Source organism: Protomyctophum bolini, assembly GCF_963924005.1.
Source record: "Protomyctophum bolini genome assembly, chromosome: 23".
Taxonomy (NCBI): Eukaryota; Metazoa; Chordata; class Actinopteri; order Myctophiformes; family Myctophidae; genus Protomyctophum; species Protomyctophum bolini.
Genome location: NC_137884.1, coordinates 12,615,405 through 12,642,459, shown reverse-complemented (window position 1 = coordinate 12,642,459; position 27,055 = coordinate 12,615,405). Strand labels below are relative to the sequence as shown.

The 27,055-nt window shown below is 40.7% G+C and overlaps 1 protein-coding gene across 1 annotated transcript in view; it reads right to left on the bottom strand.

The window, feature by feature from the left end:
• LOC308310650 (uncharacterized protein) overlaps positions 1-26,102 on the bottom strand; it is a gene marked incomplete at its 5' end in the record, with an annotated part of 43,782 nt that extends 17,680 nt beyond the window's left edge. The window contains 10 exons of the mRNA XM_080757031.1: positions 2,227-2,321; positions 2,588-2,653; positions 13,454-13,474; positions 16,013-16,139; positions 16,444-16,601; positions 17,183-17,249; positions 19,146-19,238; positions 19,887-20,029; positions 20,550-20,723; positions 25,976-26,102. Of these exons, the coding sequence (XP_080613157.1) occupies positions 2,227-2,321; positions 2,588-2,653; positions 13,454-13,474; positions 16,013-16,139; positions 16,444-16,601; positions 17,183-17,249; positions 19,146-19,238; positions 19,887-20,029; positions 20,550-20,723; positions 25,976-26,102 (1,071 nt within the window). The remainder of the gene's footprint in view (positions 1-2,226; positions 2,322-2,587; positions 2,654-13,453; positions 13,475-16,012; positions 16,140-16,443; positions 16,602-17,182; positions 17,250-19,145; positions 19,239-19,886; positions 20,030-20,549; positions 20,724-25,975) is intronic.
• Positions 26,103-27,055: the final 953 nt, after the last annotated feature.

Sequence of the window (27,055 nt, the reverse complement as noted above, 5' to 3'; positions counted from 1 at the left end):
CAACCGTCTACCCGGAAATGTAGTCTCTGGGTTATTTGACTCGTTTCTAACGCTTATTTTGTTACTCTTTGGGTATATTTGTACATTTCCACCTTCAGTTGATGCTTCATATCCATATGAGTGAAAAGGCCGGGGTGATCAGTTTATTTTTCAAACGCAGTTCTTATATGAAGAGATCTAAAATCGTGCTATAGTATGCCGTACCATATGGGCTATAGCCCATGGTCCAAAATGATGAGAAACGAGGATAACTTTTTTTTTCAAAATTTCAAAAAACATGGGCTATAACCCATCGTTTTTTTTTCATTTTGTCATTTTTGTCAAATCGTCAAAAATGATGAAAAACGGCGTGCTATAGTATGCCGTACCATATGGGCTATAGCCCATGGTCCAAAAAGATGAGAAACGAGGATAACTTTTTTTTTCAAAATTTCTAAAAACATGGGCTATAAGTATAACCCATCGTTTTTTTTCATTTTGTCATTTTTGTCAAATCGTCAAAAATGATGAAAAACGGCGTGCTATAGTATGCCGTACCATATGGGCTATAGCCCATGGTCCAAAATGATGAGAAACGAGGATAACTTTTTTTTTCAAAATTTCAAAAAACATGGGCTATAACCCATCGTTTTTTTCATTTTGTCATTTTTGTCAAATCGTCAAAAATGATGAAAAACGGCGTGCTATAGTATGCCGTACCATATGGGCTATAGCCCATGGTCCAAAAAGATGAGAAACGAGGATAACTTTTTTTTTCAAAATTTCTAAAAACATGGGCTATAACCTTAGAGTATATATACAATAGAGAAGACACCCAAGTTCTCCTCCCGTCCACTTGCATTGAGTTGCTCAGAAGCGCATGAGGCGAATCCACTCCTCCTTCCGGTTTAGGAGCAGTGTGCATTCTGGATGGATTGTCCTCAAACACATGAACGCGCGAGCGACCGGCAGAGTGGACGGAGCCTAGTGCGCGTTCATGTGTTTGAGGACCAAACCTTACCAAACTGCAATACCTTCTTCGGCCACTATGTCCATTGCGCTTCAGGATTTCCTCTGGGTGTCTTCTCTATTGTATAATAACTCTATGGCTATAACCCATCGTTTTTTTTCATTTTGTCATTTTTGTCAAATCGTCAAAAATGATGAAAAACGGCGTGCTATAGTATGCCGTACCATATGGGCTATAGCCCATGGTCCAAAATGATGAGAAACGAGGATAACTTTTTTTTTCAAAATTTCAAAAAACATGGGCTATAACCCATCGTATTTTTCATTTTGTCATTTTTGTCAAATCGTCAAAAATGATGAAAAACGGCGTGCTATAGTATGCCGTACCATATGGGCTATAGCCCATGGTCCAAAAAGATGAGAAACGAGGATAACTTTTTTTTTCAAAATTTCAAAAAACATGGGCTATAACCCATCGTTTTTTTTCATTTTGAGAAAGAAACAATATTAATAACCCCACAGTGCTAAAGGTAGCATATCAGTGGGTTAACGCTGCTTCTGATAGACACACGGACGACTACAAATTCACAGCCACCATTCTGGTCCGTTAGAACAGTCAACGGTGTACTGCAGCTGTCAATGCAATCCCTATATGAGGCGTCATAAACTACCGGAATTTCACAGATTACTGAGGCTGTAGCGATATTTGGGTGTTCTAATAAAAGTGTCCCATATGTTTGGTTTGTCCTTTTTTAATGTCACATACGGTACCTGTACCTGCCCCCTCAATATACAACGCACAATATACTCATTGTGTCAAAATGCTAGCATCAGAAAATATAAAGTTGAAGTGGCCACATGTTACTGTATATACACCAAGGTCGCATCCCTTGAGGTTTTCAATACCCAGATACATTTGTGTTTGGTTATAGGCTAATTTATTTTTGGAAGATTATCCAAATAGCCTCTTGCAAGACTAATAGCAGTTGAGACGAATAGTCCATAATTTATTCTGACGCCTCCTCGAAAAGGCCTAGCTATCCTGACCCCTTATCCATGATTTATACATTATGGATAATTAGTGTGCACACTCATTTGGAAACCTTTTTATTCAAATCAATTGATTTGAATTTGTATTCTTATTTTAAAAGTAGGCTAACTACAGTAAAATTCCAATGGATTGGCAAGTACACCGTTCTAACGGACCAGAAGTGGTGGCGCTCGTGTGTCTCTATTGGCTGTGCCATGTCATACAAGCTGCTGGTTGGCTGGTGTTACCTCCTGCTGGACATATGGTTGAGCCTGGTGGCAGAGATACTCTGGTTCCTCTTTCCGACCTTCATGACCCTGTAGGCCTCCTCTGATGATGTCACCTGCACCCACCGCACGTCTGACACACACAGTCTCACACACACACACACACACGCGATTAGTGGTGGAAAAAGTACTGCACAGTGATACATTTGACTTAAACCGTTATTTGACTTTCAAACATGTTTGGGGTCATTTTAACCGGACAGTTTTTAAGTTGCTTGATTCAGTATTTAGAGATTTGGCCAATAATGTTATCAGAGACACACACACACACACACACACACCTACAAGCAGCAGCACTCACACGGTCGGTGACTTGTGTTACCTTTGACAAAGGAGTGTCCCTGTCCTGAGACAGCTGCAGAACCGTCCTCTTGGAAGCTGTAGGACACTGTAGGACGACAACAAAGACCAAACATTCAGAACACTGACTGGAAATACTTCAAATAGCATTGCTATTATGTTATGTTATTGCTATTATGTATATGATGTTCATTAATATTTGATACAGCCAGTTTCTGGAGAAAATGGAATTAATGTAGCCGCAAAAGCCTTGAAACTACATAAGGCAATGTCGCTGCTAATATACTTCACGCCCAGCAGTCAACACATTGCGTTCCTGAGATTCCTCGTTGACATAAGCTCAGCTGGTGGTGACTCAACTTGTACTAACCACGAAACATTAAATATCAATAAAAATAAACGTAATTAACATTCAGTTTATGTTGTGCGACAGGCAGATGCAGCCAACCGCCTACCCGGAAATGTAGTCTCTGGGTTATTTGACTCGTTTCTAACGCTTATTTTGTTACTCTTTGGGTATATTTGTACATTTCCACCTTCAGTTGATGCTTCATATCCATATGAGTGAAAAGGCCGGGGTGATCAGTTTATTTTTCAAACGCAGTTCTTATATGAAGAGATCTAAAATCCCCTATGGGGATTATAATGCAAATAAAAAATACATGAAGCTGGGGACTGACGCCCTCTACCGACAGTGATGTCAGGACTTCGGTGCTCTATACTCTCAGAGTTATAGACCTGTACAGGGACATTTGGAACCCACTCAAGGACACCTTTAGACCCACTGGTGTAGCAGAGTGTTTCCAATGAGCCAACATGCACAGTAGCAGCACCCTGACTCTGTTTGACCAAAATGGAACAGAGCCTTCATTAGTATCATCAGTAACACCTGTGAAGGAAGTAGAGAAGTGGCCCAATTCTTTCCAAAATGGTGTGTATGCATAGAGCCCATTGATGCCCTACTTGGTCATACTACAGCATCACACAAAAGTATGAAAAAATAGCAGATCTTCAAACTCGAAACGCAGCTCGAAGCAACACGTTTTGAGCTCATCGAACTGCTTTTTTTTTTTTTTTAATCCTGAAAAGTAACAGTGACGGACATGAGGTTTCCACCCGACAGATGTTCTACAATCTACACAGTAAGACAGTGGTTTTCAGCCAGTGTTCCAGGGACCACCAGTGGTCCTTGAAGAGGTTCCAGGTGGTTCCCAGATAAATTATGGATAGTTTAGTTGGTAACCAAATGGACCCTTATAGATCTTTAACTCTTGAGATTATAACATTTTACATTCTCAACAGTTACATTATTGTTAAACATCTGCATTACTTAATTTACAAGAAGTCTACACAATTAGAGAATGTAGAAGAATTGTGATTCTTATCGTTTGTCCGTTATCTCTCCTATGGTACCAACATCAATTCAGTATAGAATTGTGCAACGTATGCAACAACAACAAAATATTCTTTAGTTTTGGGTCTGGGAGGATAAATCTCATCAAATGGTGGTCTGTAGCTCAAATGCTGAATAAATATGGGCCGTGATATGAACAAGGTTGAAAACCACTGCAGTATGACAATCGTTCATGACCACTGCAGCCCATGGTAGGCTACTCAATAGTCAATACTCATGGAATAAAGCTAAATAAAATTTCTGGCTGAATGAGACCTACCATTCTAAACATGCATTCTAAGTTTGACCACTTCACAACATACCATTTCATCTTAAAATGACTAACGGGAAAATAAGCCAGTGTAGATCAGTAGATCTACAATTTTCGCTGGCGCTTTACAATCACATTTGTTTCACAAGGTTGTATTGTGAACCAGGCTGTGAATCAATACCGCCCCCATCTGGCCGAGTCAGGTTATGCTTCCACTGGGTTCTCCACACTTTACCAATGGATTTTCAAAAACCTTTCCAGAATATTTAACCACATTTCCAGGCCCATATATAACAATCATGCAGCGCAATAATGAGCCTCTTACTATATACCGGTATGCGCAATGCCCAAAGACAGTGTAGCAAAAATAAAGCTTAGAATATAGAATAGTGTACGATCATGCTGCAGCATGAGATTGTAGATCTGTTTTTCGGTTACGTCCGGTACACATTAGGCTGCAATCACCCAGCCCTTTTCGGCAAAAAACTACTTTATGTTACATTCATGTAATGTTTTGGATGTTGTATTATTGAACAATGCATCGCCAAATATTTTTCCAGGGCCCTTGATAAATTCCAAACCTTTTCTAGGAAAATGTTTTGCCTAATTTAAAATATTTCCAGGAATTTCATGACCCTGGGGATCCTGCTTCCAATAGAAGACATGCAGGATTCTATGGAATCCAAATGACTGAAATCAGTCGTGGCGACAGATCCGCAGGTACTACAAGTAGGCCTAAGTAGTAATGGAAACAATACCAGTTGGAGTAGGAACACTTAAATAAAACTGACAGTAGCAGGAGTACTTAACGGTAGTAGTAAAGAGATAGCACTACAGTACATCTATTGTTATCGCTAAATGTAGCGTGTTCCATCAGTAGCATTATGATAGTTACTTGTTCCAGCAGGTCGTGGATGTTCTCGTTGTATATCTCAAAAAATGACACCCAGACAGAACTTGGATTCACTCACAGAGGCTGTAATAATTGTGAAAACCCAGGTCCACGAGTACATTTTAGGCTTAGTGTTTACCTTAAAGTGCAGTGCAAATACAAAAAAATTATATTACTGGTCAAAAGTAAAACGTTCCAAAAACAAAATGAACACTTAAAGTTAACTATACTAAAGAAACAAGCAGGAACTGTTACAGGCTTTTCCCTGGCTTGCAGTTCTCCCCTGTTGTCTCTTACTAGACTCGAGTGAGACTGAACTGCCTTCACCTGCAGCAATCCTGCTCTTAAACAGGTGGGGCACACCGTCCTCTAATTAGTAAGTGGTCATTAGTTAACTCACCACACAGCTAACTAAACCTATGAGTAATCTCACTAATCTGCCACCTCACATTAAAGGAATATTAAATTTACATTTCACAGGCCCAATTAGTTTACAGAGCCCAACACAAATAAGACAAATAAACATGAACAAACACCCCTAGTCTATCTACCATCTAGTCTATGGTACTTGGCACCTTCCAATCTAGACCAACAGAAAATTAAATTACTTCACACAGTGACATTAAATCAACATTTAAAAAACATTTTAGTCCTTGTGGGAAATGTCAGATGTCCACTGTAAAGAAAACATGCAACACAACAACATTAAACCCATTTAATGTGGGAACCCCTTTTGGTGTTAGCATTACGTTATGCTTTAGCTATTTAAAAATAGCAGATCTACAAGCTCATAGCGTGCCACAGAGTGGCGAGCTACAAGCTTGTAGGTCTGCTATTTTTGAAAAATCGAAGAACGACTGACATAGAAACATAGCTTTTTCAGAAAACTGTCAGGATTTCCAAGACATTTTTAGAATCTGATCACAGGTCAGAATGGGTTAAACCCACACTTCCCAGCCGACTTGATGGTTTGGAATTACTATTGGAAGCAGCAGTGTAGTGTGTGTGCATGCATAGTTCCTCAGTACTACGGTCTATAGGGCATGAGCTGGCCCGTGACACACACACACACACACACACACACACACTCTAACAGTTGAAATACACCAACCTTCCTGAAAAGTGGGTGCAGTGGAGGTCAGACATGCCGCTGGGCCTATATACACTTCGGCCATTTGAAAATTGCTGATCTACAAGCATGCAATGTGACACATTGCGAGTTTGTAGATCTGCCATTTTCAAAATATTTGTATACAATTTATACATTTGAAAACATGTGTGAAATGGGACATTCTGCATAATAATTGCAATTACTATGAAAACCTGCAAAACCCGTCGCTCCGTCAGTCACGCCACCATATACGGGTGTCAGTCCGTCACCAGTCGTGACACAAGAAGCGAGGACAGAGCGGCACGGAGGCTGCCATGACACTCCATATATAGGCATTGCATTGGGACTCGAGAAGCCCTGAGAATTAAGCCATTTAGACCGAGGACGATTCTACAAATATCTCCGAAATCCAAGCGTTTGTTTCATAAAAAAACACTGTAGACATGTTATGAGCTGCTTTCTGTCCAGAAATTCTCTGCAGGTGATTAAGACAAGTGATGGAGTTTGGAAGCACTCGTTTTTATTAACGGTCGTGCTGCTGCCTCCTGCATTATGTACCAATGCTCAACAGGTGGTACGCAGGGCCGTTCAGTGACTTCAACGAGTGCTTCCAAACTCCAACAAAATAATCACCTGCCGAGAATTTCTTGACAGAAAGTAGCTCATAACATGTCTACGGTGGATTTTTATGAAACAATTTAAACCAACGCTTGGCAGATTGAAAGAGGATCTTGCCCTACAGCTATGTATGTTGGTGAGTTTAAAGTCGTTTAATACAAGCAGATCGCAAAAGCAAATTGGATGAATGGGGAGTCAATGGAGGGTATTGCAACTATAGATTCATCCCATTATGCCCAAAGCAAATCACAATGTTGCACATTAAGCTACATCAACTGTAGACCTGTGGGGACGATTTGTATATAAATAGCAGATCTACAAGCTCACATGTCCGTCCGTCCGTCCGTCCACACACACACACACACACACACACACACACACACACACACACACACACACACACACACACACAGTAAAGTAACCATAAATAGCCTCTGAGAAGTGTATTTTCAATGCATTGAAAATCTGAAATACTCCAGTAAAAGCTTCATATCATACCACATCACACAAAACAATAATGCTTCTATAACGCAGTGGTTCTTAAAGTGGGGTCCCCAGCTAAATGATAGTTTGGAACCAAATGGACCCTAATGGGTATGTAACTCTTGAGTATCCAAATGTAACCAAATGGATCCATTTATACACTCTCAGACTGAAATAAACATTGATTTTACAATATAAAGTGGGGGTCTCAGAGATAGAAATGCCATTAAATGGGGGGGTCCATAGACTAATATGCATGTCAAACTGGGGGGGGGGGGGGGTCCTTGAAATTAAACGGGTTGAGAATCATTGCTAGAGAGCCATCAAAATATTCTCATGGGGGGCCCTGGCATATTTTTTCAATTGGGGGGTACACGGGCTAATTAGTGTCAATTTGGGGGTCCTTGGTATGAAAAGGTGGCCAAATGGACACGTCAAGAGTAAAACAACATTGTTAAATATACCTGCGTTAGGCCAATTAATTTACCAGAAGTCTACACAATTAGATGGAAATAAACTTTGATCAACGTTTGCCTTTTATCTGTCCCAATGGTACCAACATGAACACAGCATGGAAGTGTGGACAAACTCTTATCCAACGACAACATATTCTTTACTTTTGGGTCTGAGAGGCTAAATGTCATCAAATCAAACTTTATTTCTAGAGCACATTTACAAAGACCAGAAGCTCAACCAAAGTGCTGTATACACGATCATGAAACAAGCATACAATCAACACAAACAGCATAATAAAACATCAAAGCAAACATCATTGAAAGCCGAGAAGAGATGGGATTTAAGTCATCAAATGGTGGTTCCGTGGCTCAAACGCCCAATAAATAAATAATGGGCCTTGATATAAAAAGGGTTGAAAACCACCACTGATCTAAATGTACAAACTAACATACAGTAAGTTTTCAAATTAATGTAGTGGAGAAAAAGTAGGCTATTTGCCTCTGAGATTTAGTGGTAAAAGTGAAGTAAAAGTCCTGGAAATTGAAATGCTCAAGTAAAATACAAATGTTCTTGTTTACTGTTGTACTTATGATAAAATGATTAAATAATGGGCCTTGATGTGTAAAAGGTTGTAAAGCACTGAGCTAGTAAGCTAACAGTAACACCTGCAAAGTGCAAACACTCACCTGGCTGAGTTTGATGATCAGCTGCTGGACATAAAGGCCTACTTCTGATTCCACAGCTTCTTGTAGAAACGTTTCTTTTATTCGTCTAGTTTTCTCACCAGCCTGGTAAAAACACCGTCGACTCTCATTAACTCCATGTCAATGAAAGTTACATTCCGAGGTTTTTAATATTAAAAGTAAAACAAACACTGCAGCAGCGTGGCGACGCATGCTTGTTTGGGCGTGTGTGTCAGTGACTCACTCTGTCTGTGCGCGTGTGTGGTGTGGGTGTGACCAAGAGGTGGCGCGCACGACCTGATGACTTACATACATGCACGTGCGTCATTATGGATCCCAGTCTCACCACAGCTCAAGCTCCCCCCCCCCCCCACACAGAACCCAAGACCCGGACACACACACACACACATACACACACATACACACACGCACACACACACACACACACACACACACACACACACACACACACACACACACACACACACACACACAAAGCTATAGTCTATTTTTTTTTTTTATTGACTGACGTTATTTGGCTGCATTGAAGTATAGGCCTATGATTCAACTTTTAACGTTTGATATTGTTTATAATTGTTTTCAAATGTTATAGTGATATACTGTATATTGATTGAAAACTTTATTTCAGACACAATGGGTCCATATACAAACAACAGGGAAAAACATGACTGTAAATATAAAACAACAATCAGGCTATTTTCACTCCAGGCAGTCCTTGTCAATTAAAAACATTGCCTCCATGTTTCCAGAAACATGATGAAAAGACTATCACTCTGTGTGATCCCTGAAGGCCATAATTAATACATTCTTTGATTCCCTCAGTCTACACATGAATCTAAACATAAAGTTCCTCAGTACAGCATGAAAGGTGGGTACATTAGTCACAAACATTTCACTTGGACTGGTCCATCTTGGGAGTCTCAGGAATATTCGAAAAGCATCATTATATGCCACCTGAAGTTTTTTCATCTTCGCTTTACTATATCGACATCACAATTCACAAGTGAGCTGTATAAGTGCAGTAGGTTTTAAAAAGTGCTATTTTGACATTGTCTGTACCGTACAGACAATGTCAAAATGTACACATATGAAACTTTCGTGCCAGCATGTTGGCTTGACCATAAACCTTACAGCACTGGCGCTGCACATCATCATCATCACATAACATTCCCTGCCTTTTATCGCCATCTAGCGGCCAAGAATGATAATCAAAACATGTTGTAGACCGATTGTGATGTATCGAGCGACGATCACTTCGGTTAAAAAATCACACCCGTGTGAAGTGAGTGGTGCAATCATGTCAAACAGGAAACTCTAGTTCTATACATCTCCTTCTAGTCCGCAGGAGATGAGGAGAAGAGAAACAGTCTCACGGAAGGACGAAATGTCGGCTCACTATTTTGCTTATTAACAGTAATGGTTGTTACTACTAAAACATTATTTGACACTTTTGGTTGTTGAAAAACAGCTTCTAACCATTATTTGACACTTTTGGTTGTTGAGAAACAGCTCCTAAAACATTATTTGACACTTTTGGCTGTTGAAAAACAGCTTCTAACCATTATTTGACACTTTTGGTTGTTGAGAAACAGCTCCTAAAACATTATTTGACACTTTTGGCTGTTGAAAAACAGCTTCTAACCATTATTTGACACTTTTGGTTGTTGAGAAACAGCTCCTAAAACATTTGACACTTTTGGCTGTTGAAAAACAGCTTCTAATTATTTGACACTTTTGGTTGTTGAGAAACAGCTCCTAAAACATTATTTGACACTTTTGGCTGTTATAAATGGCCTACTAGTGTGCAACAAGCAAGTATGCACTCAACAGAGTGCAGTTCTAGTTTACTATGTACTTACTGTAGTATACCGTCCGAGACCATCACTCAAGGCCCATATGGTCTCGAATGATTTGTCTTTTTTTCAAATCCTCAAAAATGAAAAATGGCATGCTATAGTATGCCGCCAGAGACCATGGGCTAAAATTATGAAAAAGAGACCATGGGCTATAGTCCATGGTCAAGGTCCCCTGACCCATGGACTATAGCCCATGGTCTCGGAGTGGTTTTAGACTTATTTTTCAAATCTTTCAAATTTCAAAGGGCAGATTTTGGCACGATACACAAAATGTATGTTTCTACAGTTTTATTACATTACATTCAGAGTGCAAATGGTACATTCACAGTGTTGGAACTAGCCATGAATAGTTCATTTAAGGTAAAATTGGGCTTCAATAATGTATTATTTCACTATTTACATGGGACAATTATATGAAGAGAACGACTACAATAAGACATGCTTTATTTCATGCACATGCCGATTGCATACCGAAAGTGATTCCCAAACCTCATTTGGGTTTCACTCAATGTCCTATAGGCTAAATGAGGCTTGTGAGGAACTCCCGAGCTAGATGATCCGAGTGCTAGGTGACTGCAACAAACATTCGTTTGCCTTGCGTGCTGAAGGTCGCTCCCCCCTGGTATGTCTCACAGCGTCACAGCGACGGGAGGCATGGTTTGTGGAATTATTTGCTAAAAACAACAGAAACCAAGGAGCATATATTTAAAAGGTAGGGTAAGCGGGTTTTTTTTTTGGGGGGGGGGGGGGGGGGGGGTTAAAAATAATTGTTAATAGGTTAAAGCTCTGTATTATGATTCATCATAAATGTATTATTCATTGATATAGTTTGTTCAGTAACAGGAGTCTCCCTGACTCTCTAGCTTCAATAAACAAATACATTTTCAGGTGGGTAAACTATGCCAAATTTCAGCCAATCAGGGAGAGTACCCATTTATCAGCTTCAACTGTAGTGCTCCAGCTCCAATTGTGTCTGGTCGTTTCTTGTATTTGTACCATCACATCCACTTTGTTATTTCTACCCTGGCCTGTTTACTAAAGAGCTGGAGAGTCTGGCACTGAACAAACACGTCTCTATAGCAATGATTTCTATCACAATATAGATATTTAACTCTTATTTTAAACAAAGGAAAACCACTTGCCCTATACCTTTAGGGGTTGAGGATTTGTTTTTAAAGCCCCGTTATTCATGTAAATACAAAAATGGGACTGGGTTACGTCCAACCAGGGAAACTCCCCCCTGTCAGGTGTAAAGGAGCAACTTGGACACTCAGGCATGAAGGAAGCATGAGTTCAAGTCCGTTGCTCTCCCCTTGTCCTCCATATATGGGGACTAGGTTGGTGGAGGGTATGTAGAGCCCAGGATCACATTAGATGATTGACACAGGGGTGAAAAATGGGTTACAAAATCGTGGGATAAAAAATATATATAAAAAAAAAAGAAAAGGGACTGGGTTGGGGAATAACATAAAGGCCTATTTTAGAAATACAAATTCTTAAACTAAACCTTTTTCATTGTCATCATCATCACGAATAAGCGGCTGCTGTCTGTCCACTGTTTCATGTTTAGTGTTTACTTTACGCGCAGGGCGCATGACGCTATGCTCATTGAGTTCAACAGCTTGTTTACAACATGGCACAGAAACAAAGGTCCGATTCCTTTGGTGGGCCCGAATCAACGAAGGAACTTCTACAAAGCCCACCCCCCGTAGTTCCCACAGCTATAGACACCAGTGTGACGTGTTCTGGTGAGGAGCTCTACACGTCCTGTGTCTTCGCTTGCTTGTATGAGACATCCTGCCAGGATTCCTTCCTCACACTGGAGAGAACATATAGAAACAGTGGTGCAACGGTTTAATCAAACTCATTGATTTAATTGATTACAACAAATCACTGATTGTTGTGCTATACCCGATTATTCAATTTAATGAAAAAGTAGCCTATTCAATAGAATCATCACAAGTATTATTGATAGTTATGGTTGGGATCCTTTAGGATTTTAACAATTTTGGTTCCTTAATGATGGCCTCTTAACGGTCCCCTTACAGGTCTGTAACTTAGGAGTGTACAAATGGAACCAAATGGATCGATTTGTACACTCTGAGTTATGGTGGTCGATGAAATTAAAATGTTTAAGAACATGTAGTTGTATACATGACGACGACAGGCCCGGAAGATATTAGGTCCATTCATTTCCCCCATAGACGTTTCAAAAAGTATTTATTTAAAAACCTTTTAAGCCTCGGACAAAGCCAACTCTTATTGTGACAAATCATGAACACGTTTTTAGTTTTTCTCCTTTCTAATTATTTTTGATCGGCCCTAAGCATTGTGTATATTGTCATGATCTGTCACAACAAGAGTTGGTTTTGTCCGAGGCTTAAATGGCTTTAAATAATTACTTTTTGAAACGTCTATGGGGAAAAATGAATGGGGAATTCATTCTGAATTCTCTCCCAGGCCTGTCGTCGTCATGAAATGGGGTGGGACTGTGACGACGTGAAGTCCACAAACTCCACATACCAACTCGGACAGTGTTATAGTTCTGGAAAAACATAACGATGCCAAATGTGATGGAACCGATTCCAGTTCCTCAATGTTGAACGTGGTTCCTCCGGTTATACGGTTATGACATACTTGTCATAGAACCATGAACAGTCTGAATGTCCATACTGTACCTGGAGTGTGTTTTCCGCTGACGGCACCAAAACACAGTCAATATGAGCAGCGTAACAGCAAAGAGTAGCCCAAACGCTACAGCAAGGATATCACCTGTCAACAAAATAAATGTTTAGAGACATAAGCTGCTTCACTCACTCCATGTGAATAGTTAATAATATTGTTGTAATATTGTACAGCTTGCTAACTGTGCCATTCATTTCCAGATCCAGATCCATGTGTTTACATATGACACAATGACACAGGAACAGGAAATGCATTTCTTTAATTTATATTCCAAGATTTTCATTATTGAAGCAAACAGCAAAATAATATAGTAGTATAATATATTCACTAACATAAACGAGGAAAACTTCCAATAAACAGATGTTTAAAACAATTAATTAATACATTAATTAAAAAGGAGACATTTTATAATAACTTACCTTTCGGCAGGCTCTCTGTGGCTGTACAAGAAAGAAAGAAAGAAAGAAAAAAGCGTGAGTATCAGTAGTGAGTAGCCTAGTTTTCAATGTGTGATATTATAATCAAAATCAAAGGCAGCCTCAACTACTGATAATACTACTGATAATACTGTGAAATCAAATAACTTAAAGCAGCACTATGTAACTTTTATAATGAATAATAAAACAAAATTGTCCAATCTGTATATGGTAGAGTATTTAATAAAATATAACTTATACAATTGGGGTGGTTGTATTTTGTCTCCCTGGCCTGGTCTTCTATTGAGACATTTATATTATGTCACAGTCAAAGGTCATGTTGTCTCGCCTAGGCACAGGATCTGACACGAATTTTGACCTGATGGTCAAGATTCAATTCATCCCCTGAGCTGTTAAAAAAATCTGAATATGTATGGCTTCAATTAATTATGTTGAACAGAACTACAGATGGAAGTCAGAACATGCACGCAGGGGCTTGTTTATTAATATAGAGTAATCTAAAGCTAGTGTTTATTTGACATCACATGCTGTGTTGTTCTTATACCATGCACTCCAGTGGATGAATGGACATCAATACCGGCAGCCTTGGACTCATCATGGCGCGCTGGAGAGACACCTTTAAAGACAAATTGCAATGGAATCAAAGATTTATATATACATACACATACACACACATATATTATACACACACACACACACACACACACACATTATATATATATATATATATATATATATATATATATATATATATATATATATATATATATATATATATATATATATATATATATATTATATATATATATATATATATATATAGTGTAGGCCTATAGGTCTGCTAATTAAGAATGAAACCAGAAAAGCCTTTCAGATTGTTTCCAATGGTGTCCTCACATACTCAATTCATCAAAAGAGTTATTGGCAGACAAATATACACAATTATGCAAAAAACATCATAAAGGAGAAAATAAATATGTACAGCAACCAGCTTGGCTTGTAGATCTGCTACTTACAAATTGCAAAAGTTAAAAGAAGGTATGTTTTGTAATAATACTCAAAATCTACAAAGTAACTAGTAGGCTATCAAAAGTTTTCAAATAATTGTAGTGGAGTAAAAAGTACAATATTTGCCTCTGAATTGGAAATACTTAAGTACAATAATTGAGTAAATGCACAAGTTACTTTCCACCACTGATAACAACTGATTGCTATCAGAAGTTCAGAACATAGAGATGTTTAATATAAAACAAAATGCACTTACTGCACCTGAAGTAGGTGCTTCAAGAAGCTGAATTTGTACGAGTTGAAGGTGACATTTGCACGTGCAGACTGCAGAGTGTGTGTTGTGCAGCTCGGCGTGGCGCTACTGTAGCTCGTCACACTTACGTACTTCTGGTGGACTTGTGACAAACATAGGCTACTTGTATCTGACGTGAGCATATTGGCTTCGTTTACTTCACGAGATAAGACATTCCAACCTTGACAAGGACACGGCTATGTGAACATGCAACGTTAACACCAGACCACATGCATACGCACATTGCAAGGCCCACTCATTACCATGCAGTCAGTGGTGCGAAAAGTACTCAGATTTTGTTTAGTTCACACTGCACTAGTCATTTCTTGAAATCGTCTGTGTATTGAAATGACGTGATAAGAGACAGGACTATCACGTCACTTGCATCCAGTCAGTCCCTGGTCGGTCATGCAGTTAAATATTATTCGAGTATTCCAAACATGACGAACATATAGGCTACTACTACTGTAGGTAATAATTGACGGAATTATCCCCTCACAGAACCTGAAAACGATACCCGAGGACGCGCAGCAGCATGGAAAATGGTCCATTTATATTGTTCCTTTATCCAAGGCGCTTTACAATGTACATTACAGTCACCAATTAACACAAGCATTCACACACCAATGGTGGAGGAACCCATGCAAGGCACTAACCTGCTCATCAGTTATCAATTAGGGGTTCAGTTTAGTGTCTTGCTCAAGGACACTTTGACACTAACTCTGACACTAACACACACACACACACACACACACACACACACACACACACACACACACACACACACACACACACACACACACACACACACACACACACACACACACACACACACACACACACACACACACACACACACACACACACACACACACACTCACTCACTCACTCACTCACTCACTCACTCACACACTCACACACTCACACACTCACACACTCACACACTCACACACACACACACACACACACACACACACACACACACACACACACACACACACACACACACACACACACACACACACATCCCTTCAAGCTCACATGATGTGGCATTGCAGCACATTGTGATGCAGCACATTGTGAGCTTGTAGATCTGATATTTTGGCTAAATAAAAACTAGAGTAAAATGTTAGGGATTAGTGCTGAATTTGCTGTCAAATTCAACACTATCTACCAGGCAAAAATACTGTAGGATGCATGTTACAATACTACTGTACGTAGCACTGTCTTTTTTTTTTTACCTCCAGGACTGGAGGTGTCAGTGAAAGATGCCAAGACGCTTCTTCCATGGAGCAGTTGTGGCACTCTGAAGTTCTTGTTGAGCTGCCGGCTCTGGTCTGCTTTAAGAGTCTCTTCAAGCGCTGCCATCTGTAAACAAGACGTTTTTATCACAGAAAATCAACAATCGACCTTCAAAATGCCAGTTTTCTGAAAAACCTATGTTGCTATGGTTCTCAAAACATTCTCATGGACCCCCAAAATGATTTGGCCGCCGCCACGGACTCACATCTCCAAATGTTTTCTTCACGCTTTTTGCTATACTTTTACAGATTTAATCGAAAACTCACTCAAATTGGTACACATTAACTGTGGAATCATGATTAAAATGTATCTGTCAGATTTTGTCTGATTGGCTTCCGATTGGCTAACGGTAAGTAGACAAATGACTGACTTGTCGTCTAGACAGAGAGACAGTGTCGTTAAAGAGCGTCCACGTGACCGTCTGGAAGCAAGGGGGCGTGGTCAGAGATCCTGTGTATCTGTAGAACCGGCGCAGGTCGTTGGGAAGCAGATGGCGCACGTTGAATCCTGGGATCTCTGTATTAGACTCTAAAGCAAGGACAAGAAAGATTTAAAAATGTTGAATGTGTATTAAAAATACGGTATTCAGGTCTAAAACAGGGGTCTTCAACACGGATTCTGGGACCCCTAGGGCATTGGTTCCCAACCTTTTTATACTTAAGTACCACAGCAGAAAATATTTGGCTCTCCAAGTCCCTCCATAATAACTGATGGTAAAATACAGGAGCGTATACCTACCACCAGAGGGGGGCTCAAGTACCACCAGTGGTACTTGAGTGAGAGAGATAGAGATAGAGATAGAGAATTTACATTTGAAGCCTAGCATCTAAGGAGAACTTTAGCCAAAAGAATAGCAGATGTACAAGCTAGCTCACAACGTCTCAGGCTGCGACTCTGCGAGACCTTGTGAGCTTGTAGATTGGCTATTTTCGGCAAACACAGGTAGAGAACGAGTCTCTGAAGCCATCCATGAAATGTATGCAAAAGTTTAATCTGCAACTTAATTTTGTATAATTTGTAGTGGGGGTCCCTGCTTCATCTCTATCTCAGATAGGGAATCCTTGGGCTGAAAAACATTGAACGGCTGAAAAAATAGCAATGTAGTTTACCTTCAATGCTGACATCAGTAAGTGCAGCCAGAATCTTTTCATACTCCTTATTCTCATGGAGACCAATCTGCAAGTGAAAGAAAGACATTTTAAAGTTAGTTGCATTATGTCATGAAATTATGCCATTTGTCAGTTACTGGCAGTGGTGTACGTCATTGTCTCAGTCTGACTGTCTCATGTAGTCCATTGAGTGTCTCATGTAGTCCACTGACTGTCTCATGTCTATTTCATTTACTGTCTCATGTAGTCCACTGACTGTCTCATGTAGTCCATTGACTGTCTCATGTAGTCCATTTACTGTCTCATGTAGTCCACTGACTGTCTCATGTCTATTCCATTGACTGTCTCATGTAGTCCACTGACTGTCTCATGTCTATTTCATTGACTGTCTCATGTAGTCCACTGACTGTCTCATGTAGTCCACTGACTGTCTCATGTCTATTTCATTGACTGTCTCATGTAGTCCATTGACTGTCTCATGTAGTCCACTGACTGTCTCATGTCTATTTCATTGACTGTCTCATGTAGTCCATTGACTGTCTCATGTAGTCCATTGACTGTCTCATGTAGTCCACTGACTGTCTCATGTCTATTTCATTTACTGTCTCATGTAGTCCACTGACTGTCTCATGTAGTCCATTGACTGTCTCATGTAGTCCATTTACTGTCTCATGTAGTCCACTGACTGTCTCATGTCTATTCCATTGACTGTCTCATGTAGTCCACTGACTGTCTCATGTCTATTTCATTGACTGTCTCATGTAGTCCACTGACTGTCTCATGTAGTCCACTGACTGTCTCATGTCTATTTCATTGACTGTCTCATGTAGTCCATTGACTGTCTCATGTAGTCCATTGACTGTCTCATGTAGTCCACTGACTGTCTCATGTAGTCCATTGACTGTCTCATGTAGTCCACTGACTGTCTCATGTCTATTTCATTGACTGTCTCATGTAGTCCATTGACTGTCTCATGTAGTCCATTGACTGTCTCATGTAGTCCACTGACTGTCTCATGTCTATTTCATTGACTGTCTCATGTAGTCCATTGACTCTCATGTAGTCCATTGACTGTCTCATGTCTATTCCATTGACTATCATGTCTATTCCATTGACTGTCTCATGTAGTCCATTGACTGTCTCATGTCTATTCCATTGACTGTCTCATGTCTATTTCATTGACTGTCTCATGTAGTCCATTGACTCTCATGTAGTCCATTGACTGTCTCATGTCTATTCCATTGACTATCATGTCTATTCCATTGACTGTCTCATGTAGTCCATTGACTGTCTCATGTCTATAGTCCAGTGGTTCCCAACCCTTTCTGGATCAAGGCATACCGTAGTTGAAAATGTGGAAGGCATTTTTGTCTACTCAGTCTGTGTCTCAGAGGGCTGTGGACAGTTCAGAAAGCTGCCCTATAGTGACATCCAAGCTAATAGGAAAGAGAGTGGTTAGGTGCACATGCAGGCTTTCTATTTCTTGAAAGTTAGCATTCTAATAATGGAAGCCATAGTTCTAAAAAAACCAAAAAACAACAACATTATGTCACTGGTAGTCAGGTTTGTGTCCACAGCCCTCCTATATGAGACGCAGACAGAGTAGAATATTTATTTTTACCATTTTATCATGAGCATTAGTGATGACCAATTATACGAAGAAGTTGTCCTTTAAGTAGTGTTTTGCTAATTATTTGGGGGCCGACTTGCAATATCCTCACAGCCTACTGGATGGGTATCGCTGGTCCAGTCCAATGACTGACTCATGGTGTACTAAACATTACTGACCAGCATTTTAGAAAGCAATAGTTTGATTGGCCTTGGTTAGTTGGCTTGTAGAGTGGTAGGCTTTGTTTTAGTAGGCTACTCTTGAAACGAGCAAATATTACTTTTGAATCCACTACATTTGATTTCTAGGAAAGGACCCTGGACCCAAACTGCTCACATGCTAAGGCCTACTCACCCCAATAAAGGCTCCTAGTACAGCCAGTCCGTCCGCCTGGCTGGCTGCCTCTGCCAGGCCTGCATATTTAGAGTTGTAATGAACAATATGCATCTGGTGGGAAATCAAAACATAGCCTACACTGTTAACTCATCCTGTTGCATACAAGCTCCGTGTATGTAGGTGTGCAACTAATGTAACTAATGTATTTAATAAAAAGGAAAACAAAATTAATTGATTTTAATATAAAGGATATATTTTTGGGGAAAAAACATTTAGCTTTTTGAAAATGACTGGTATACAAGCTTTTGTGACCCGGCAAAAACCAGTATGCACATAAGGTTCAGTGTTGGTAAACACTTCGGTAAGTCAGTAGCCAGAAGCTTGTTCCTGGCTATGCGCATCACGTTTGCAGGAGGACATATAATAATAACAATAACAAAAGCAAAAGCTTTGAATAATTCTCACACCTATAGACATTAATAGTAAAAATCTGAATCTGTGTCGAATGTGGAGAAACCACTCTAACTACTTAGTTGTGAATAGCCATTTACATAGATTTTCTATTATGATTTGATTATTTTATACAGTTTGTGAATTTTGCCAATAAACCAGATTTGCAGTGGGGTTTGAATCATTTCAAAGCCTGTATATATAGTAAACCAGTATGCAGATGAGGTTACAGCAGTAGGTATGTACGTGAGATTAGACATTACGTTGCAAAATAGTACACCATATATAGCCACGGTACAGCAGCCTCACCTCTGCAGGGAAATGCACTTGGTCTATAGTGTGTTCTGACCCAGGAACTGCCACCGTGCCCCAGTGGAAATGCAGCTGAGCAGCGTGGAACGTGGTGTCGAAGCCGCTCACAATCTGCAGGCTGTCCGGGAGCTGCAGCTGTACTGTGAACCATAGAACAGTGTTTCTCAAAGTGGATGCCGTGGCTCACACAACGTGCCACAAGTGGTTAGACACAGAGGTATTAAGGTTATTTTGAATCTGTCCTATAATGGAAACAGATGACTCTCAGGGCTGTATTTTGCGTGTCTTAAGTACCAGGTCTTATTACCTAACTTGAGTAAACTAAAGACCTGGAGGCGTGATCAATGCTCTTTGGCCACTCAGAATAGCCAAATGGCATTGATCACGCCTCCAGGTCTTTAGTTTACTCAAGTTAGGGAATAAGACCTGGTACTTAAGACACGCAAAATACAGCCCTCAATGTCCAACATAAAAATCTACATTTTGCTGATATACAGAAATAATACAAAGGCATATACTGTATACTCCTTGGACCTTAATCAAATCAACCAGCTCACAATGGTTCACGATGCAACTCATTTTGAGCTTTTGGATCTGTAATTTCCCCCCCCTTTTCTTTTAGAATCGATTACATTGATTAACGGTTCCACCGGTACTTACATGTGTGCCCATTGTTGAACAGCGTCAGACCTGCTGGCTCACTGGTCAGATCGTAACCGTCCAGCGTGATGGCAGGCAGACTGGGGTCAAAGGTCACCCCATTGGTGTCAACATCGATGGGTGACTGGGACGTCCCACTGCAGTGCTTGAAAGCACTGGACCACGACTCCTGATCTGTTCAACCAATCAGAATGCTGGACATAAGTATATCGTTGCTGTCGGACAGCAGCGTATCTTCATATTTCGACTATAGTCGTTATGTCAATTGATTCCTCCCCACACACCTGCCAGTGAGGAGCGCCCACTGGGAGGACAGAGCCTTCCAACACTCCCTCCTGACAGGTGCCGCCAGAGCCCGTAGGAGGACGTGCAGCGACAAACATGATATTGCCCTCCCTGCCCGGCTTCCCTCCCCTGAATATATATATATTTTTTATCCCACGATTTTGTAACCCATTTTTCACCCCTGTGTCAATCGTCTAATGTGATCCTGGGCTCTACACACCCACCACCAACCTAGTCCCCATATATGGGGGACAAGAGAAGAGCAACGGACTTGAACTCATGCTTCCTTCATGCCTGTGAGTGTCTAAGTTGCTCCTTTACACCTGACAGGGGGAGTTTCCCTGGTTGGACGTAGCGCGTGGACGGAACACGTTATTCCAACCAGTTCCTTTCTCCTCCTGGCCAGGGGGAGGCAGTTTAGAGACCAGGATTACTGCATGTTTTTTGTGAGGGTACCTACCCTAGGGGACACGGGGAGAACATGAAAACTCCACACAAAAAGGCCTTTTCGCCAACCCCGCCTCGGGTATGGGCACTGATGACGCAGAGGAGGAAACACGGCGCCAGCACCCACAGCGTCCCGAGCGGGAATCAAACCCAGGACCTTCTAGCTGTGAGGCGACAGCACTACCAACTGTGCCACCGTGCCCCCACCATCCGACTCATTGATAGTGGTCGTACGGTCGTGACTTTGTACGAAACAAAACGTTATCGAGTCGAGTTTAAACCACACTATTTGATTTGATGTTGTGGTTTTTCATAGTTTGTATTTGCATTTGTGTGGCGACGTTGACATGACGACATGAGTTAATAACGTCTTCAAATGTCCTTTTACGGACCTTTTAACGGCAGCTCTTCCAGTTGTTACACTGCTGCCTCCCACTCACCCTGTAATCTCACTGCTAACTCACGCACTGACTATCTCTCTCCCACCCTTTCCCGCTCACGCATGAGCGCACAATATCTGTACCATAGCTACTTCTCTTTCTCGCACTCACACACGCACGCTCTGGTGTAAAACGTGCAAGGTGCAAACGCAGTTAGTTGGAACGTGATTGCAAGCAGTTTTTAAATGTAGGCCAACCAAAATACATGGGTCTAAAATATCAGAAAAACTTTGCACGTCCACTATCAATGAGTTAATTTTTTTTGTGAAAGTGGGTCACTACATTTGTTCCAATTAGGGCATTCATTTACAAACAATAAATGAATGGATATAAAGTTTCTGCCTGACAGCAATGACATCCAAGAACAAATCGAAATGCAACTGTAAAACAACTTCACCATACTTGCCTTCATATCCCCAATGTTCATGAGATGCACCTGGAATTGACAAAAGGCATAAAGAATTAAGCAAGGAAGGCAAATTCATAGAAATATCAAACAATGGAACAAGTATGATTGATAAATGATTCATCACCAAGAATGGCATTGGCATCTAATACTAATAGCAATTATTAGTATCACATAGAGTCATAGAGGGCTATTTAACACTTAAAACAAATATCACTTACTGTACAAGTTACAACCCCTTTAACATTGGGATGGGACTCAACCGGTGGCAGTGCGTAAACAGCTCTTATCGTCTTTAACATGCTTAATAAGGTTTGACCTTTGATTGGCTTCCAAATCTTATCTTAGTGACGACTCATTAGGTAGATAGATAGATAGATTTCTTTATTTATGTGTCATGCACCAAAGGCACCCAGCCCACATGGGCTTACAGGACACACCATATCATTACATTCAATATTGCATTGTGTACAATAAACAGATATGTTTTGTTGATATTCCCTTTTCTTTTTTTCTTTTTTTTTTTACACAAACAAAACATTCTGCCTTATTTCCCACGCCCTGCATAAAAAGTCTGCCAAAGCAAAAGTACCTTTCCTAAAACAAAATTCCAGTTTTTCATAGTCCTCCAACCAGAAAAAGTCAGCACAGATGGTTGTCATTTTACAAAATAATACATGTCTTAATTCTTCATATAATGGGCAGTAAAACAAAAGATGAATATCATTTTCAATTTATTTTAAATCACACACTAGACAGACTCTGTCCTCCTCAGGAGTACCAATGAATCTACCCGTTTCTAAAGCTAATGGTAAGGTCTTGTATCTTATTGGACTAACGTTTCTCTACTAACATACCAGGAAGGCTTACGTTTGTCACTGTGACATAAAGAATTACATTTTCCACCTAAAATTCCTAATATTATATTGAAGTGAATGTACAGTTCCAAGTATGCCAAACCAATAGTAAAAAACGACGTTCATTTTTATACCTGCCCAAGGGAATTCCTTGCTAAACCAACTAGGCTTATTTAGAGAATTATACTTCAGGCTTAAACAGAAACATTTACAAAATTGTTGTCAAGACAAAAGTTTTTTTCCACGATTTTGTAACCCATTGTTTCACCCAGTGTCAATTATCTAATGTACTCCTGGGCTCTACACCCCCTCTGCCAACCTGGGGATAGCAAGGGACTGACCTGCATGCTTCATTCAATGCATGAGGAGTCCAAGCCACTTCTTTTCACCTGACAGGGGGGAGCTTCCCCGGTTGGATGTAGCGCTTGGAAGGACCACGTTATTCGAACCAGTACCTTTCCCCTCTATCAGGTGCCCCGGCTGGCCAGGGGGAGGTAGTTTAGAGACCAGGATTACTGCATGTTTTTTGTGAGGGTACTACCTAGGAGACACGTGGGGAGAACATGAACATGAACTCCACACAGAAAGGCCCTTTGGCCAACCCCACCTCGGGTATGGGCACTGATGACGCGGAGGAGCTAGAACACACCCCCAGCCCCCAACACTGTTAGATAGTGGTTGTCTAAACAACCACTATCTAACAGTGTCTAAACTTTAGACCGATAATTTAACCTACCGGTATATGATCCCAGATGACTATGCTATGTATGTAACGTACTGCCACGTGTTTACCTTGTATCATGCTAAATGCTTAAATTGTCAATTGCACTGCTGTTGTGCAGTGCAGACTCTCTTTTAAACCAGCACCAGCGACAAAATTGATGCGTGCAAACCCATGAAGGATATTGGACCCCATAATTCCCAATTTAATATTGCAATCTTAACCATAATATATCAAACTATAATCAAATGCTCATTTAATGTTCTGCTAGAAGCCTGAGAAGCCTGTCTGTCTGGAGACTGTCACCTCCAGGCTCTCCTAGCAGGATGGGCCATCTGGCACTGGCAGTTGATTATAATTGTAGTGGCAAGCTCAAACAAACTTTGCCACTCGGCTGGGCACATGCATGTATAGAAACCGTTTTTGACGCGTTCAAATTATAATGTCCAGGCATTGACTGCTGTAGGGTGAGGTTCCCATTTATTCAACACATTAGGTATTACAGCAGTTTTCTTTATGCAAAATAAAATGAGACGGTAAAAACCGTGTGATCTCTAGCCTGTGCCCATACCTTCCAAACCATCAACCTGGCTTGTTGCACCTGTGTTCCCTATGTCAGAGCCACGAGATAGAAAACCCATTGGACTAAACCAAATTATAAAACAGCAAAAGGAAAACTATCTGACACATTGGAAAGAAGCAACACAAAAGCAGAGTAAACTAGAATGCTATCTGGCCCTAAACAGAGAATACACAGTGGCAGAATACCTGAGCACCGTGACCGACCCAAAACAAAGAAAAATCTTAACTAGGTACAGACTCAGTGAGCACAGTCTCGTGATCGAGAAAGGCCGTCATAGGCAGACCTGTATCCCGAGAGAAGACCCACTGCACACAAAATGAAGTGGAAACCGAGCTACACTTCCTAACCATCTGTCCATTGTACCAAGACATTAGAGACACATACTTCCCACAGATTACAACCACACACAGAGATTTTGAAAACATGACCAATGACAAAAAACTCCCATATCTGCTGGGCGAAGTACAACAATGTGCAAACACAGCAGCAAGATTTGTGAGTTGCTGTGATAGGAGAAGGATATCAAATGGAACACAACCACTCCTGCACATATTCCTGCACTATACCTGCATCGAGTGACCTTGGTACATAGAATTTGATCTATTGATGATTCTGACCTTCAAATGTACATCATTTTCATTTGATTGTATTGCTGTATTGTTGTATTGTTCTTTCTGCTTTGGCAATGTAAACGTATGTTTTCTCATGCCAATAAAGCCCTTTGAATTGAATTGAATTGTGTGTCACTCATTGTGACACACACACCCCCCATGGTGAACCCGCCCATCTAACGGGTTAAAGGCACACACAGGCAGAATGGCTCGTTTAATAATAAAGATATCAAATGGACTAATTTACATTCTAAGGCTCCAGGTTGAAGTGTCAATCAAAACAGTATGGTGATAAAAATAAATGTACAAATGACTTGATTTAATCAGATTGATTGAAGGAACTTTACCTTCCAGGGGGGTGAGCCAAATTAACCCCACCCTTTATTCAATGCGTGGCTGTAATAGCCCATCTGTGTATGTGAAATGTGGTCATTATTGGCTGGTCATTACGGTGGTCAGTCATGTCAGAGCTCCCGACCTCAAGGGCTGCGGGAGCATCTGCTATTTTTGTACTCAAATGTACGCAAATAACTCTGAAACATCACTTAATCTGCCTGCCTCACTTCTTCTACAACTTTGCTGAGACTCAGACTTCGCTGCCCACAGAAAGAACACTTTAACACTTCTGAACTACAATTTAGGCATTTGGCAGACGCTCTTAATCCAGAGTGATTTACATTAAGCAAGAACAAAAAACATGGTAATACATCACATACATAAAAAGTAGTTATCATGAATCATACGTAAGCTAAGAACGTAACAGTGGAATATCTATAATGGAACTATGAAGGTATACTTTAGTGCTACGTCTACATAAAAATGCTATAAGTCTACATAAAATGCTATCCAAGTCTACATAAAAATGTCGGGGCTAGGGCAAGTGCTACGGGCCATGATGGAGTCTGAAGAGGTGGGTTTTCAGACTCCGGCGGAAGATTGGGAGTGAGGTTGCAGTCCTGATTGTAATGGGAAGTGCCAGCATCAGAGTTTTGTATTCTGTGCGGGCATAGAGAAGGGGAACCACACCATAGCCCTCAGCATCAGCCACACAGTGATTGAATGGTCAGGTGACTCACCCTTGGACTGGCTCCCCCCCTGCTCTTCCTCTGAAGAGGAAGAGGATGATGAGCTGGAGGCGCCATATGGCAGCAGCACACCAACGAAGAAGAGAACGTGGACGAGGATCCTCAGCTTCATCATCATCACTGCGTTTGGCTTCACTGAGAACTTCTTTTGATGTCCCTCTCCCTGCCTCACAAGCTCTCTCTCTCTCTACACACACACACACACACACACACTCTCTCTCTCTCTCTCTCTAACTCTCGTACTCACAATTCTCTCCACACACACACACACACACACACACACACACACACACACACACACTCTCTCTAACTCACAATTCTCTCTCTCTCTCTCTCTCTCTCTCTCTCTCTAAAACGAAGAATGGAGACAGCCAATCAGGACACTAGACTCCCCCCACATTTCAAACTTTAACTCCACTCTACATCTCAGAGGCAAGTGTTGCACATTTTTACTTTTTACAATTATTTGACAGGCTTTGCAGTTTCATTCAAAATACATCACTTAAGCCCAGTTTTACCAATCTACACGTTTGCGATGTGTCTGCGATGTGATACATTAATTGTACCATTATGCTATTTATTGATTGAATACTTTATTAACAGGCTTTGGGCCTAGGCTTGTTTCCATTGTGGTCCTCTGTATAATATTGGAATCGGTCAGAATCAGTATCAATTTCATAACGGTGCACCCCTAAAGTAGACTTTTATTTTGATGCCAATACAATACTTGTGTAGTTTTACTCAAAGAGTAAATAATTGAATAGTTGTACTTGTAACAGACAGAGTAGCCTATTCCTATATTGTGGTATAGTGCCATTTTTACCCAAGACATCAGAGTACTTCTACCACTGGTGCTTCAGGAACACCTTTCAGGATCCTGCATCTCTTTCCATATGGCCTGCAAGTGCATGAACAATTAAGTACAAACTTAAGGGACAAAGTACACAGTGTCAAAGTCTCAAGCCCGTATACATTCTGCATGTCTCCTGCATGCTTACTATGGAAAGGTCCACGCATGAAACTGATGTACGCCAGGGTACCAGCAGATGCCTACCTACTTATAGGTTAACT